Source organism: Oryctolagus cuniculus, chromosome 5, assembly GCF_964237555.1.
Source record: "Oryctolagus cuniculus chromosome 5, mOryCun1.1, whole genome shotgun sequence".
In the NCBI taxonomy this organism is placed as follows: Eukaryota; Metazoa; Chordata; class Mammalia; order Lagomorpha; family Leporidae; genus Oryctolagus; species Oryctolagus cuniculus.
Window position 1 is genome coordinate 7613856 of NC_091436.1, and position 17153 is coordinate 7631008.

The window sequence follows — 17153 nt, forward strand, 5'->3', positions numbered from 1 at the left end:
AAAAGAGCCTAATGGTATATCTAGCTACTGGCATGACCATGAGAAGAATTATTCCAAATGCCTTTCAAACACAGTAATTTGCGGTCATACTCCTAGAATGTTATACCCTCTGGATGAACAAAAACACTAAAACTGCTTTTTCAGTAGTCATATTGTTTGGTATTATTCTGAGACTGTTGTGTATTTTGGAATACAGTATTTGATATTTTAATATTACTGTAAATTGAGATCCTCAGTATAAAAGAAAGAAGATAACATACAAATTAAGTCAGATGAGATTAAGTAAAAATTTGAAATCTCAAATTTGAATTGGAAGTGTCACTATGAACTCACGTCGTATTGTGGTGGGTGGAAGGGGTGTTCTTCTGTTCACTGTAAACAATAACCAACATTTCAGGGCAGCGACAGTGCTAGTCCACAGACTGTGATCCTGGAATATCATTTCCCAATACACAGGGTGGGGAGCATCCGGCTCCTGGGCCATACAAGGCCCGGGAAATCACATGGTCTGGCACTTCCGAGGCAACCACAGGCAGGAACTGAAACTCAGCAAACCTATAGCCGGCTAAGTTTTAACCTGATAACTGTCAATGGCCTGCGAACAATGTCAAAAATATGCAAATGATCCTTGGCAGAAAAAAGCTTCCCCAGCCCTTAAAAAGCTGCCCGGTCCTCAGTCTGGAACACGCGCAGCGTAAGCATCCACTAGCTTGCTACACCAGGCAACAGGGAAGCCGTCACGGACTCGTCAGGAAGGCTGTGAAGAGAAGGACTTGGGACAACCCAAATACGCTCCTGACTGTCCACGGAGGAGCTCTGACCCTAATCCCAGCAACCACAGTAAGGACTTCAGGACGCACCAGAAAGACTGCATGGGTTGAAAGGCATCAAATGTGCTTAAATCACGGAGCTTACTAACCCTAACAACAACAAGAGCACACTAACCGGTCACTGGTGAAGGAAGTTAGTATCGTGAAAAACGGTGACTGAAAGGGAAGTCATTCCCGTCCAACCTCTCCACTGCCACTGCGCAACCAAACAGTGCACGAGGGAGTTTCTCCTCGCACTGCGTCTATACACGAACAGAACTGGAGCATCCCGCTTTCCAGGCCCGAGTGTGTTAAGATGCACTAAATGCATCCTGGGAGAGTGGTGGGCAGCCTCCCGAGCAGGGACACCAAACTGGGCCAAAGCACCGCCTGACTCAGCCGTTCACAGACAACCTGGTCAGAGGACAACTAGGTCAACCCTCAGACTGCGGGCCACAGGAGACCCCAGCAGATGGAAGACTCTGCATCTTCAATAAAGACAAGGGAGAGAGGACGTAAGAGACTGAACACGAACTCCAGAAACAGAATGGACAATTACAGCGTATGGACATTATCTGCAAACTGATTCAAACTGTAAGATATTTTTAAAAGCAAGTCACAACAAGGGGTCCACACACACACGCACATTAGCTGAGGGCACTGGGGAACGACTGTCTTTCCAGGAGTAACACCAGGTCACGGCTGCATTTCTGAAACACGCCCTCCTACAGGTAACAATACGCACCGCGCACCTACAGCCTGTTAGCACTACGGATCTCGAGTGTTCTTCAACAAAACAAAATGGCACGCCCTCATCCTTCAGGCAAATACAGAGAAGTGAGTAAAATACAACACCTGAGGTTTTCTTCAAAATGACAAGGGAAGGTGTTGAGTGCCTGCAAGCCCTGGCCATGAGCTGGGAACAACGTGACAAGGCACAAACGCATGGGGGTTCCTGGCATTTTCTGTCTGCTCTTACCTATGGTTAATATTTTCCATACCAAAAACAAATTTAAGTACATTAAAGGAGTAAGAAAAAAATAGAACTTTTTCATAACCTTAGAGCACACCTAATGTACAAGTCTATTTATAGGAACACAGAAAAGTCTAGAAGATACAAACCCATTACTACTCTGAGCAGCAGTATAGGATCAGACAGGAACTTTGTGTGTATTAAAAAATATATATACAGAAAACAAAGGAAAGCATTACAAAAAGCTCACACCCCAAGGATGATTAAATACACGCAGCCCCTGTCACCTTCAAGTCAGTGTCTGTGAGTCTCCACTACCCACCCCAAATATGGGAGCTGCTGGGTGAACTGGAGCACTCCGGTCAGCAGCTTCCCTGTGGCAACGCAGACACACTGTTAACAGACCTTATATTTCAAAGGAGCCCAGAAATCTGCATTTCATGTGAAATCTTTCCATTTTTAAATGCTAGCCACTAAGTAAAAAATTACCCTGTGGCTCAAAATATTTTCAAGAGTGTGCATGGCTTTGCAGCCAGAGTGCTGGGTTCCTGTCCTGGCTCTACCACTTACTGGCTGAGGGAACTGGGCCAAGCTCCACAGGCCTCCTCCTCCCAGGAACGGGGCACCAGCCACCCTTCGTCTACACCTTCACCTTACGGCTGCGTGCCGGAGCTCCGAACCAGCGCTTCCAGGGCTGCAGTGTTTCCAGTGAGCTGCCTCGGAGCGCACTGGGGCTGGCGTGCTCACACACGAGGCACACAGGGACCTCCTACAAGTGCCAGGGCTGTGCCCCACGCTGGCAGATTCTGGGTGTGTAGACCTGAGAAGGGCACAGGCACGTGTATTTCTTTCTCTCTTTAATTAATTAATTATCTCAAAGGCAGACAGAGATCTTTTACTCACTGCCCCATCCCCAGATAGCCACAATGCCCAGACGCCAGAACTCCATGCCCGTCTCCCACATGGGTGACAGGGACCCAAGAACTCGATCCACCATCTGCTGGATTAGCAGGAAGCTGGATGACAGTGGAGCAGCTGGGTCTCTGACTTGGGATGTCAGTGGCCCATGTGGCGGCTTAGCCCGCGGCCACACTGTTGCCGAGGCACAGGTATCTCCAAATCCCCAGGGCGACGCCATGCAGACCCCCAGACGTGCAGCCAAGCCTGGAAACGTCTGGGCTCAAGTCTGCTATCCCAGAGCTGGTGTGACTGTCTCTAACGACCTCCGACTCTGGCCTAGAGAAACCATCTACTCTCTCTGAACTTCCATCAACCACTAAACTTCTAATAATTCCATGACACTTCTAATTTAAAATCAATTAAGAAAGTAACCAAAGATCTTCCTAGCACTGGAGGGAATATGTCTGGTAATGTGCAGTCAGACAGCTGTCATTTCGTGCATATTATGTAAATATGAAAATATTCATCCCCTTTCTCTGAATTTCATAAGAAAAAAAAGGAGCATAAAATAATCAAATCACTACCACTTATGCCCTAAATATTTGATAGGTATTTAAAATTTAAATTACACAAAAGCCACAGAACCATTCTGTGGGGAGCAGCTCAGACTAGACTGTTACTGGAATTAAGACTTATTCTATGCATCTGCTCTCCCACAATATGGCGCTGGGAGAGAAGAAAACAGCTTCTACACAGCTGCCTCCAGTTCAACCAATAAACTGTAGGACTTGCTCCTGATTGGAGGAGAGCAGCGTACTCGGCGTGTGGGCAGCCGAGTTGGGATTGGCAGAGGAGGACTATAAAGGAGGAGAGAGACAACATGCACCAGGAACATCTAAGGGGAACACCTGAGGGAACACCTGTGCAGCCCCCGAGAGAGCCGGCCGGCGGTGTGCCGCTCCCCTGCGGAAGTGGGGAATGTGGCCAGGGGGGACTGCCCTTCCACGGAGGTGGAAGGGTCGGTAGCCAACCCGGGAAGAACCAGCAGCAAACCCGGGGAGGGCCGAGCAGACGAAAGAACAGCGCAGGGTCCTGTGTCGTTCCTCCACGAAGAGGGGGAGCGACACCATTCGATGCAAAAAGTGAATTTTATGGTATGCAAATTTTACAAAATCAACCAGGACACTGGGAGATCCCAGGATGGATGCAGGCTGAGATAAATGGATCCAAGTGTGTCACCAGTGTGTGAGCCAGACTCCCTGAGGAAGGGGCAGCCACCCCAGTCACTGAGGGAACAGTGCTTGACTGCTGCTCTGAGGCTGACGACAGAGAGACGCGGTGCTTCACGCTGCATTCTAGACACTGAGCGAGTTCTCACCAGGGCACTGCCCAGCAATCCTGACGCTACTCTCTGAGCACACTGGAGCGGGACGAGCGTGCAGGTAATCCTGGGGCGGGGCGCCCGTGAGAGATGCTCTAAATGAGCAAGGGGGAAGGTCAGAACTAGAGCCAGGTCACCAGTATGAACGCACGTTTATCTTCAAGACGGACGGATGGACAGTGACACAGCTGCGTGTTCCACAGCTGAAGACACCCTGTGCTCTCTCCTCACGAAGGCAGCAAAGCCCAACAGCACCCCAGAGCATGAACACCCCCGGTGCCAGAGTCCTCACTTGCACACACCATTCTCCCTGAAGAAACGGTGCTTCCAGGACTGGAACAGGGAAAACACGAGGCGAGCCCAGAGCGTCCCGCAGGCTAGACAGCAAGAAACCGCTCAACACAAAAAAGGGTGGGAGTGTGTCAGAAGGCACAGAAACCAATCGAAAGGCCTCCAACACCTAAAACAAGAACCAGCCTCCACCAAAAAGTGAGTTACAACAGCACTGAGCTATAAACAAAGTAAAAAGGTAAATAAATATTGGGAGTGCACACCGATACAAACCCGAGTAAACAATGGGGGAGAAGACGCGAACCTCCCAGACACGAGAGTCCAAGTGAACACCTGCTACCCCCGGAGGCGGCTGCAGCCCCTGGCCTGGGCCGTGGTTACACCCAGCAGCTCACTCTCAGAGACGGGGGCCAGAGATGGGGTGTGGGAACTTCTGGAGAGACCTGGCGGACCTCACGTTCCCCAGTCAACCGAGGTTAACATCACCAGTGACCATGCAATGCCACAGGGGCACCTCAGCTCTGTGGACACCCCCACGCCTGTCACCCCCGTCTAGTAACGTCCCACAACCCCTAGTCACGACTGTGACAAGGAAACGCGATGTGGCTGCCTTGATGGATCCTGGAACAGAAGAGGGAAACCCACACAATGTCTTACCCAAGTAAACAGCAGTATTCTCCAACCACGTAGCTCAGCTCACAGCCCTCTGTTCAAATACTGATGTCACAGTGTGACAAAAGTGCAGGTTAGCAAGAAGCCACTATTGGGGGAGCTGCATGAAGAGCTAATGAGAACTCCGCTTCCTCTGATGTAAATCTCAAGCTATTACAAGAGTTTACTCAAAAAGCGCAATTGCACGGGTAGTTTTTGTATTAAGGACAGATCTTTTACGCATGTTTACAGGAGTTCTTACTTTTTAAGCTAAGTCAGTACTTCAGAACCCACCCTTTGCTGCAGTCACAGTTGGGAGGGACACTGGACACCGCAGGATGGGGACGGTTCCTGCCCCGTATGTAACAGGAGGGGCAGGGGGCAGAGGGAGACCAGCACCCAGCACTGTGAAGTGGCTGTCACATGCACTTGTCACTAACACTGTCAGTAACACCCAGACTAGAGGCGTTTAGGTTACAGAACCTGGGAGGAAGAAGCAGAAACACTGGGATGCTCTTAGCGAAGGGACAGAGAACTGAGGGATACGTGAAGCAGCGTAAAAGTCACCTGGGCTCATCTCTGGGCCCACAAAGGAAGGGAGGAAGCCTTCCTCTCATTTCTCCCTGCGTCCAGTGCCGTCCTTGCTATCAGCCAGGAGCGAGGCTGAAGCTGGCGCCGCTGTTACAGCCGCCGACACAGACTTCCCACGCGTGTACGACAGTGATTCCTCAGGTGAGCGTTCCAAGACCCCCAAACAACTGCCTTGCAAGTGAACTTTGGAAACCAACCCACCTGCCAACCAGAGACCACCTATGCAGCTAGAAACATATTCTGAGGAGTCAATTCACAGGGCAGGGAGCTGCAGTCGCAGAATGTTAAATAAACTACATAGAATCACCATTATCCTTATAATTAAAACAAATTTCAAATAGGTTTTTTAGCATCACGAGCTACAGTTTCTAATTTAGAGATTATGAAATACAATGATAGAGTTTTAGGAGAGAACTGTTTTGTGAAATGTGCTTATATAAGGCAAGGTGAATTAAATATAAGATTATAAGATATGTCCACATCAGCTACAAGTAATTTAATCACATGGGAAAAAAGTTAAATATGAATAAAAGCCAAATATCCCAAGAATATTTCTTCATTTCTATAAAACCCTTCTACTACGTTCACTACCATTATCACAGAAACCATTAAAGACAGAGCAAAATACAAGGTGCATCTTATGAACAGTCTCCACGGTGCCAGAATAAAAACAAGATAGTCCTCCCATCTAAAAGGCTACAGTGTTAAAAATATATGCCCTTAAAGCTATCACTTGGCAGAAATTAAAAGGTAAGATACATTTCAAAATAAAATTAAGGACTCGTCAATTTTTTATGGTTAGCTTCAAAATAGAAAAAAGTAAAAAAAAATTTAAAATGAACACATGTACATTTGACTTTACAGCATTTCACCATCTATACTACAAATATCCTTTTAAGCCTCGCCACATCCCTGTGAGGTAGTAGGAAGCCACTGCTGTACCCATTTCACAGATGCAAAGCCTTAAGATACAGAGACAGAGGCACTGGCAAAGTCAGGGGCTAGGGAACAGCCACAGAGAGGACAGCAGCCCGCTGCTGGGCTTCCGAGCCATGGCTCCTTCCCCAAAACTCGGCCAACCACAACCATTAACCCCGCGTGGGAGAGGCCAACCACGAAGACACTCCACAAAGTTCAGAGGAAAACGGAATGGAAAGCTAAGTTTATTTTCATGCCAAAAAAAAAAACACCTGAAATCCACGCACATCTTCTCCAAATACACATTTCCTATGAACTTTCTTGAAGCCCCTCATATGATGCTGAAAACTTCTGCACCAAAATAAATATATTAATTCCACTTTTCCATGAACTTTTGGGAAGTTCCCTTGTATATTCTCACACTACACACACACACACTCCTCCTTACAGAAATTATATTCCTAGAAAAGGGATAAAAATAAAATCTTACTTTTCACTGAGCAAAGTGAAATTTCAGACCCTCATCATTTTTTGTTTGATAAATTTCTAACACAGATAAGTTATTCCATTAACTCTGTTACTCTTTTGTTATATGACAAATGCAAATTTTAAAACATCAAAGCTTAAAGCAAACAACCTACAGATAACTGACAAACGCGGTAATTCACATGCTTGGCAAGCATTCAGCACCTGTTTCAGGGCAACCTCGTGGGTTGCCTGTTAACTGGTCACACAAAGAACCGCAATAGTAATGGGAGTTCACAACCACAGTTAACTACTGTGAGCTGTAAACAAGACCTCCAGAAGAAATCGCGGGGCACTGGCTCTCACCCTCTCCACTCCGGTCAGCAGCCCTGGTCAATCACCACAAAGGGCGCGGAGGGGAGAGGAGTGGATGTACAGTGCGTGCACACCCAGCCCTGCCCTCACCACGTGCACCCCTCTCTTCCACAGAGCCACCCAATGTGAGATGAAGTTATAGGACCCAGGCTTTCCGTTCCTGTTACTTCAAACCTGGGCTTCACAGTAACAATTACGTATCAGCCCTGTCTTGCCCATATGCATTCTTGATGGGGATTAAGCCATTCCAGTCAAAAATAAACTACAGGCACATCCTACATGCCTACAGTTTGGCTCTGCACCCTATAATGGTCTATCTGCATTATAATAAAATATTATTACAGGGCCGGCGCCGCGGCTCACTAGGCTAATCCTCCTCCTAGCGGCGCCGGCACTCCGGGTTCTAGTCCCGGTCGGGGCACCGGATTCTGTCCCGGTTGCCCCTCTTCCAGGCCAGCTCTCTGCTGTGGCCAGGGAGTGCAGTGGAGGATGGCCCAAGTCCTTGGGCCCTGCACCCCATGGGAGACCAGGAGAAGCACCTGGCTCCTGCCATCGGATCAGCTCGGTGCGCCAGCCGCAGCGCACTGGCCGCGGCGGCCATTGGAGGGTGAACCAATGGCAAAAGGAAGACCTTTCTCTCTGTCTCTCTCACTGTCCACTCTGCCTGTCAAAAAAAAAAAAAAATTATTACAGTGGTACAGGGTACCAGGAACCAAAGTCCACTTGCGGTTCTACTTGCTCTATTAAAAAAGTGCATAGGGGCCAGCGCTGCAGCACAGCGGGTTAACGCCCTGGCCTGAAGTGCCAGAATCCCACAGGGGCACCAGTTCGTGTCCCAGCTGCTCCTCTTCCGATCCAGCTCTCTGCTATGGCCTGGGATAGCAGTAGAAGATGGCCCAAGTCCTTGGGCCCCTGCACCCACGTGGGAGACCCAGAGGAAACTCCTGGCTCCTGGCTTCGGATCAGCACAGCTCTGGCCATTGCAGCCAACTGGGGAGTGAACCATCAGATGGAAGACCTCTCTCTCCCTGCCTCTCCTCTCTCTGTGTGTAATTCTCTCTGTGTGTAAATCTCTCTGTGTGTAATTATCTTTTAAAAAATTGCATAAAAAATTTGAGTCATTCACAAAGCTAAAATTCTGTTCAAAGAAAATGACACATATAAATTCATTTTTAAGACTTCTAATCAACATAATATTCAAGTAAGCTAACCTCTTAAAAAATAGTCTCAAAGTATTGGTTCATTTTCAGACATCCTGCTTTATTTACAAGAATGAATGAATGAATGAATGATGCCTCTTCCTAAAGTTTCACAATTTGGCCATCAGAATAAAAAAAATAATCTTGCAAACTCAGGTTCCCTTAAAGTGTTTCCCCCTCTTAAAAAAAATGCCTTCCATGTTATCATTTCTGACTGGGAAGGAAGAATTGTGCAATAAACCAAAGTTTTACATATCAAGTACAATATACAAAAGAGCAGTATGACAAGAACATGGCTGCTAATCTTCAAATCCCAGACTGACACCGACACACGAAGGCAAAGGCCTGCGAGCCTCGCGTTTAGCCAGACGACATGCAGACTCTCCAGCAGAGAGGAGCTGCTGGTGTGCTGTGGACCCCAAGAGCACCCCACTCTGAGATCCGCCCCTCTTTAGCCTTAACACACGTAACAGTCAGGAACTGCTTTCAACCTACTTACCCTAAGTTACTTTTGTTTACAAACTTATTCCTCTCACAAAAATCTCACAAGTTTAATAATAATCAAGACTTACCTTAAATTTCTATCAACCATGCCCAACACTTCACCCTTACCAAATAGGGCACACTTTTTCCCTTTGGTCGATTTTACATTTCTCTGCAGTTCACAGCTCTTTAAAACTACAGTGATTAAAACTGGACATGCCAGCCCCCTGCTGATGGCCTGGGAAAGCAGCAGAGGATGGCCCAACTGCCTGGGCCCCTGCACCCAAGGAGAGAGACCTGGAAGAAGCTCCTGGCTCCTGGCTTCGGCCTGGCCCAGCCCCAGCCACTGCAGTCATTTGGGGTGTGAATCAGCAGATGGAAGGCCTTTCTCAATCTGTCTATCTCCCCTACCCACCTCTCTGTAACTTTGTCTTTCAAATAAATTAAATAAATCTTTAAAAAAAAAAAAAAACTGGACACGCCCCTCAAAATAGAGAACTACATCCATGATGCATTTCAGATCTGTGATGCTTTCTCACGATTCACGCAGCTGCGCCCGTCCACGGAGTGGCCTCCTCCCAGCCTCACTCACACCCAGCCTGTCTTGCTCCACACTGAATGTACAAGGGTAGACGTTTGCATCGTTTCAATTCACTGACTTTTCTACAGTGTTGACAGTTCCATTTATCAAGGTACGTTATAGGAAATTTACCATACAACCCACGCTGTAAGGTGCACCGAGCCATGGACCAGAGGGCTACACAATCCCAGGGCCTGCTGGGCACCTTACCTCCACTGGACGGTCACTCTTCACCAGGGCGACGCGCGCCCTCTGTAAGGAACCATCCATGAGCTTGTGAAGTCTCAAGATTAACTTTCTCAGCCCCATCTGCTTCAGGGCTTTGTCTACAAACGGCCTGTAAATGGAAGTCAGGCAATGCCGACTGAGGCCGGCCTCGGGGCTGCTGTCTGGGGCCCCCCAGCCAAGGGACTCGTCCTCAGACTCCAGCCTCTCGAGCTTCCTGGCCACGCAGTCCTGCGGCTGCACGTCGAAGTTGCTCTCCGGGGACCGTCTGGTCTCTGGTTCCTCTTCGCTGTCATCCGTGCTACTCTCCAGCTCCTTCAGGTCCCCTTCAGTGTCTTCCCCCTCGTCCTCCAGCTCAACGCCTCTGGACGGGCGAGGGGAAGGGATTTCAAACACTGGCCAGCCAATGTCTGACAAATTCTTGATGCCCAAAACAGTGCCCATGATCCTTAATTTCTGGTTTAAGTCTTTCGTGATGTTCAGCCACAAACAGAGCGCCTGCACCCTGTCCTGGAAGTCCTTTGCGGCGTACTTTTCATAGTCCTTCTGCAGGGCCTGCAAAGAGGGATAAAGTGCTTCTATGTACTCCAGCAGCTCCATTATCCGTTTCACCTGCTCAAACGAGACCCGCTGGCGTTGGAGATGCTCGTGGTACGTCGAGTAACCCGCGTTCTTCGTGCCGCAAGCGGCCGGGCTCTGCCCTTCTGCTGGAGTACCATTGAAACTAGCGCCATTTCTGACAAAGGCAAAGCTCCCATAATTAACCTTGAACGTCAGGATCTCGTTGATGATGTCCGGGATGGCTTGGCGGGCTGTATACAGAAACAGGTCCTGGTCATTAATGGTCCGTCCTGCGTGCCAGGCTTGCAGCTCTAACCAGATCAGTTCGTTGGATCGGTTAAACCAGAAGGCAGACGTGTTTTCCTGGCCTCTCTGCTCCCGGTCCTTCTTCTTTGAGACTGAGGTAAGCTTTAGCAAAAGTCTTAATGTTTCAAAAAACTTTAACCGATCTGCAGGACAGTCGGTTCTGGAAGTCTGGCGTGCAGTTCTGGCTATAGGCATGGGCACAGAGACCGGGAGCTTAGCGTTGCTACAGCCCAGGCTGAGGTAAGGCTTATTCAGGTCCACCTCCGGAATTGACTTTTTTGGCAAAGACCCACCCACTGAATCCAGCATGAAGGAGCACTGCACATTTTTTTTGTGATCACGCTCAGTCGTTCTAAGAGTTGCTCGCATCTTTTTCTCCTGCTTATAGCTGTACTCCTCCACACTCTCCACTGGTTTTCCAGGGTCTTTATGTGGAGGCTGGTTTGCTGCATTCATTTTCTCTGTTAAAAAAAAAAAAAAAAAAGAACATTATATGATTCTAAAATATGAAGCTATTCAATATTTCCAACACAACTGACAATCATGTACTTACATTTTCGGGCTGCTACTGCAGAAAGGAATTCTATATGCTGAATATTAAAAGAATCAAAATAAATACATAACATTCCTCTCTACATTTTTAAAAAGAGCTCATCCTTTTTCCTTGCTGTATTTGCTGTATTCTCTTACACTGCAAGTACGAACCCCAAACTGGGCGTTCACATCTATACTACACGCACAATCATGGAAGAGTTTAATCCAATCTCCAGCAATAATCACCTTCCACTTAGAAAGAAGAAAGGACACAGGAGATCGACAGAAGCCTGGATCAGAACGCACAGCCAGCTCCTGCCCATCAGTAAGGATCTGTGTTAACCCGAGGGCCGTCCCGTCGTTCCCCGGGCCGCTTTCCTCCCAGGGAAATGAGGCAGAGCGGCGAAGGGGCCCTGACCGCCGTGAACTTCTCATAAAGAGCTGACAGGTAAAAATGCAGCCTTAGTCCTTCTATTGCTTAATTTGCTCTTCGCTACAAACCAATGAGCAACAACATTTTAAATTTAACATGAACAACATTAAAAAACTCATTCAATATAATTTGTATACTGGCACAAAAAGATCATTCAAAATTAGTGCAAAGCAAGTAAACAGCGAACGCTGACTTAAACAACTGTAAATGACTATGAATTTAATTTCAAGCTTTAAAACGTATGCGGGCACACGCGGGCACACACACACACACACCCTTCCTTCCTCTTTGCACTTTCAACACAGGTAGCTCCACCTTCTCTTTAATTTTGTTGCTTTCTGAAAACGACTGTCTCGAGGTTCTCTTCTACTTGTGTAATTACAATTACCCCTTTTCAAGTCTCCTCCTTGGAAGCTGGCAACTCTAAAGCGTGAATGCTTCTCATGGTTCCAGGCTTCCCTCCCCCTGGTTGTCCTGGAGGTGCCTAGCCTACACCACCACCCCACTCTGCTCTACGCTCAACACTCGACACACACTTCATTTCACTGAGTCCAGGACACACATTTTCTTTCTTTCTTTCTTTCTTTTTAAGATCTTGTTTGATTATTTGAGCGGTAGAGTCACAGACAGCAAGAGGGAGAGACAGACAAAAAGGTCTTCCATTCACTGGTTCACTCTCCACATGGCTGCAACAGCTGGAGCTGCACTGATCCGAAGCCAGGAGCCAGGAGCTTCTTCCAGGTCTCCCATGCAGGTGCAGGGCCCAAGCATCTGGGCCATCCTCCACTGCCTTCCCCGGGCTACAGCAGAGAGCTGGATTGGAAGTGGAGCAGCCGGGACTAGAACCAGCACCCATATGGGATGCTGGCACTGCAGGTGGAGGATTAATCTACTGCACCACAGCGCCAACCCCAGGACACACATTTTCTAACACTTCACCACCTCTGGCAGGAAAATGTCAGACAATGTCACATAATGGTGATATGAGAGTGAATTTTAAGGTCATAATCACCTTGTCACTCATACATTTCTTTGTATAAATAGGCATAATAGTAATGAAGTGGCTTTTTAAAATCTGCATCTAAACATCAGCAAGTATAAAAAACCTCCTTTAATCAAAATTAAAATTCTAAAAATATACTGCATCATCAAATAAAAGTATTTTTCTCAGTACATATTATGTCTTTAGATTTGATATTTACATGAACTACAGATTAATATACCCATAATCAATGGATCAAGGAAACTTGTATAAAAGCAATTTACCTCCTAGTCAATTCAAATTAGTTTTAAAATAAAAAATTTTAAACTATTTTTCCAAGGTCACTTACATCCCATTCACAATATACAAGAGATCTCTAGGCTTGTTTTGCATAGAAAAAAAAATCTATTAACTCCATCTTCCCATTAACTTTTTTATTTTATTTGACAGAGTTAGACAGTGAGAGAGAGAGAGAGAGAGAGAGAGGTCTTCCTTCCATTGGATCACTCCCCAAATGGCTGCCACAGCCGGTGCTGCGTCGACCCAAAGCCAGGAGTCAGGTGCCGCCTCCTGGTCTCCCATGAGGGTGCAGGGCCCAAGCACTTGGGCCATTCTCCACTACCCTCCTGGGCCACAGCAGAGAGCTGGACTGGAAGATGAGCAATCGGGACTAGAACCCGGTGCCCATATGGGATGCCGGCGCTGCAGGCGGAGGATTAACCAAGTGAGCCATGGCACCAGCCCCCCATTAACTTTTTTAAAAACCCTCATATTAAATTTAATTTATTGTGGAACATCAAAAAGGAGCTTAAATCCATCTGTCTAGGGACTTTCACTGCATTTTAGTATAAAAACTATTATCTTTATTTTTTAAATAAGCAACATTTTAAGAATAAAATTTTTATCTGCAGTATCAATCTTTTATGTACTTCTAAATGCTTTAAACTTTTCGTATTTTCCAGTGAAAGAAACGTCTTCCCAGGAACAGGCGTCTGGCACAGCAGGTGAGGCGGCACTCAGGACGTCCACATCTCATCATCAGAGCGCCTGGGGTCCAGGTCCCAGGTCTGCCTTCTGTTCCAGCTTTCTGCTGATGCACACCCTGGGGCGCAGCAGCTGCCCGTGTGGGAGACCTAGATTGAGTTTGTATTCTTGGCTTCGGCCTCGCCCAGCCCTGGCTATTGAGGGCATTTGGGGAATAAACCAGCAGATGGGAAATTTCTGTCTTTCAAATAAAATAAATACTTTGATGACTAAAAAAAAGAAATATGAAGAAATAATTTTATCCTAAATTTAAAAATATCTTTTAATTTTATTGTTTTTAGCTATATTATTCATAAAATATCTGTCCAGGCCAATTCTTCAAGTTACTCTTGGGGGCTGGCACAGTGGCGCAGTAGGTAAAGCTACCGCCTGCAGTGCCAGCATCCCATATGGGCGCCGGTTCCAGTCCTGGCTGCTCCACTTCCAATCCAGCTCTCTGATGTGGCCTGGGAAAGCAGTGGAGGATGGCCCAAGTCCTTGGGTCCCTGCACCCACACAGGAGACCTGGAAGAAGCTCCTGGCTCCTGACTTCGGATCGGCTCAGCTCCGGTCATTGTGGCCATGTGGGGAGTGAACCAGCAGATGGAAGATCGATCGATCAATCGATCGATCTCTCTCTCTCTCTCTCTGCCTCTCCTTCCCTCTCTGTGTAACTCTAACTTTCAAATAAATAAATAAATCTTTTAAAAAAAAGTTACTCTTGCCTCCTCTGTCCTGTTTCACTCTGGATTCTTTATACCTTTATTAACAGAGCAAACATAAACCATTCACTCCTACTTAGATAAGCAATGGCATTTTGAAAGCAAGAATGACAAGTGCTCCCAAATTTCCCTCTACTCCACTTATTTTTCTCATATCAGTTCAGGGGCCGGTGCTGTGGTGCAGTCGGCTGAGCTGCTTCTAACGCCGGCCTCCCGGCATCCTCACACCAGGGTGTCAGCTTGCGTCCTAAGCTGCAGGCCTCCAGTCTAGCTCCCTGCTGATGTGCCTGGGAGAGCAGCAGCAGACGGTCCCCTGCCACCTACACGGGAGACGGGGAAGCAGGTCCAGGCTCTGGACTTCAGCCTCGATCAGCCCTGCCGCAGCCATCTGGAGAGTGACGCGGTGCAGCGGGTGGAAGGCATCTCACGCACTGACATCCCTCCTGCTGAGAAACTCGGACGTTAAGGCCCCTAACTGCCTGACTTGGTTTATGAAGTGGGACACTCTCCTGGGTGGGGCTAACGATTGCAGGGACAGCCTTTAAAAGAAGGCCTTGACCTTCCCTGAGGGCATCTGCCTGTCCATGGGTGGGTCTGTCCCCTCTGTCCAGCTGTCATCACAGACAACACACAATGGAAGTGGAACCACAGCTCCTGCTGGCCAGCTGGCCATGAGACACCAGGGCTTGCAGCACCAGGCCAGGAGGCCCAAGACTGCACAGGTCGTAGTGGGACTGTCTGAAAACGGCTGTCACACTGGAGGTCAGCGTGTGCGGGAGCCATCCAGAAGGTGACCTGCACTCTCTCATCAGCAGGTCTGCACGAGTGACGAGCTCCTGACCCTATCCTCACTGTGAGCCCCAGTGGCTAAGTCCTCTGAGCACAGCCCTACACACCTGGGTGGACTCGGGGGCTCACGCTTATGCGCCCACCCCTATGCCTGTGGCCCAGGGCTCTCAGGCCCCAGCTTGCACTGTAGGCAGATGTGGGGGCCAAGGAGACAGGAGAGGACTTGGAGACGGGTGGAGGCTCAGTACCACCACTAGGAAGGGCTCTGTCCAGCTAGAGCTGGCTGCCCTCGGGCAGGCTGAAGACGGTTAATTCCACCTGCAGAGCCTCCCCCCACCTCCCAGCAACACCAGGTGAGTTGTGGAAGCCCCACAGAAGCCATGCTCCCCACACCCCTCCCTGCACAAAGGCTGGAGTCACTCTTTTGGGAGTGACTGCGTGAGAGTCCCAGCTTGGTTTCAGATCCCGGCCTCCTGCTAATGTGTGCGCAGGGAGGCAGCAGACAGCGAGTCAAGCAATTGGATCCACGCCACTCATACAGGGGCCTCGTATTGAGTTGTTGTGAACTCCTGGCTGCACCTGGCTGAAGCCTGACTGTTGTGGGCATTCAGGGAATGAACCAGCAGATGGAAAATCTCTCTGCATGGGGACTCATTTAATTAAAGACATTTCTTTTTTGAAACACTACACACACACACAGGGTATTTTAAAACATACACATACACACACACACACACACACACACAGCCACATTTACAATTATATTCTCTATGGCAAAGATAAGTATAAAATTAGACAGAAGCAGGGCCGGCATTGTGGCACTGCAGGTGAAGCAACTGCCTGCAATGCCAGCATCCCATATCACAGCACTAGTTCAAGTCCTGTCTGCTCCACTTGACACAGCTCCCTGCTAATGTACCTAGGAAAGCAGCAGATGATGGCCCAAGTACTTGGACTCCTGCCACCCACACAGGAGACCTGGACAGAGTTCCTGCTCCTGCCTTTGGCCTGGCCTGGCCCTGACTGCTGCAGCCATCTGAGGAGTGAACCAGCAGATGAAAGATCTCTTTCTGTCTCTCCCTCTCTGTTGCTGTGCCTTTCAAGTAAATTAAACAAACCTTCCCAGGGCAAGCGCTGGGCGTAGCAGGTAAAAGCCACCACCTGCAGTGCCATCATCCCATACAGGTACCAGTTCGAGACCTGGCTGCTCCACTTCCAATCCAGCTCTCTGCTGTGGCCTGGGAAATCAGTAGAAGATGGCCCAAGTCCTCGGGCCCCTGCACCCGCGTGGGAGACCCGGAAGAAGCTCCTGGCTCCTGGCTTCAGATCAGTGCAGCTCCAGCCGTTGCAGTCAATTAGGGAGTGAACCAGCGGATGGAAGACCTCTCTCTCTCTGCCTCTCCTCTCTCTGTGTAACTCTGACTTTCAAATAAATAAATAAATCTTTAAAAAAACCTTCTTTTACAAAAATGTTTATTTTCAAAAAATTAGACAAAGTAAATTTAAACAACTAAGAAAACTGGCACAAATTTTCAACATTAACACAGAAAACGTGAAGAAGCAGGGCAGCCTGAACTGTCCTGGCAGCATCACAAAGGAACAGCAACAGACAATGACGACCAATCCCAAGACCACGCACTGAAATGCCAACTCCACCACCAAAACATCCATTGTGCAGGGATTTCAAGTTACTGTCAGATTGGAGGTGAGAAAAAGGTAGTCGATATTGGGAAATCTTCAGTTTATAACAATAACAGCAGCAGCCAATGCTAACTAACATACAACCCTCGTGACACTGTAATAAGGCAGATTACTTCACAGAGAAAGAAGACGAGACCCAGCAGTCGGTGGCAGAACCAGGCATGGAGTCCAGGAATTGTGGGAACTGGGCTTGTGCTCCTGCCCTCCAGGCTGTGCTGCCGTCCTCTGAGAGCAACTAAGTTCTCAAGGACTGTCTGCCAT

The 17153-nt window shown here is 48.1% G+C and overlaps 1 protein-coding gene across 7 annotated transcripts in view; it reads right to left on the bottom strand.

The window, feature by feature from the left end:
- The window catches only part of MAP3K4 (mitogen-activated protein kinase kinase kinase 4), a 125354-nt gene that overhangs the window by 60477 nt on the left and 47724 nt on the right, over window positions 1-17153 (bottom strand). For all 7 annotated transcript variants that reach the window (XM_051855155.2, XM_051855158.2, XM_051855156.2 and 4 more), the window contains exon 3: window positions 9827-11169. In XM_051855155.2, the coding sequence (XP_051711115.2) occupies window positions 9827-11169 (1343 nt within the window). The remainder of the gene's footprint in view (window positions 1-9826; window positions 11170-17153) is intronic.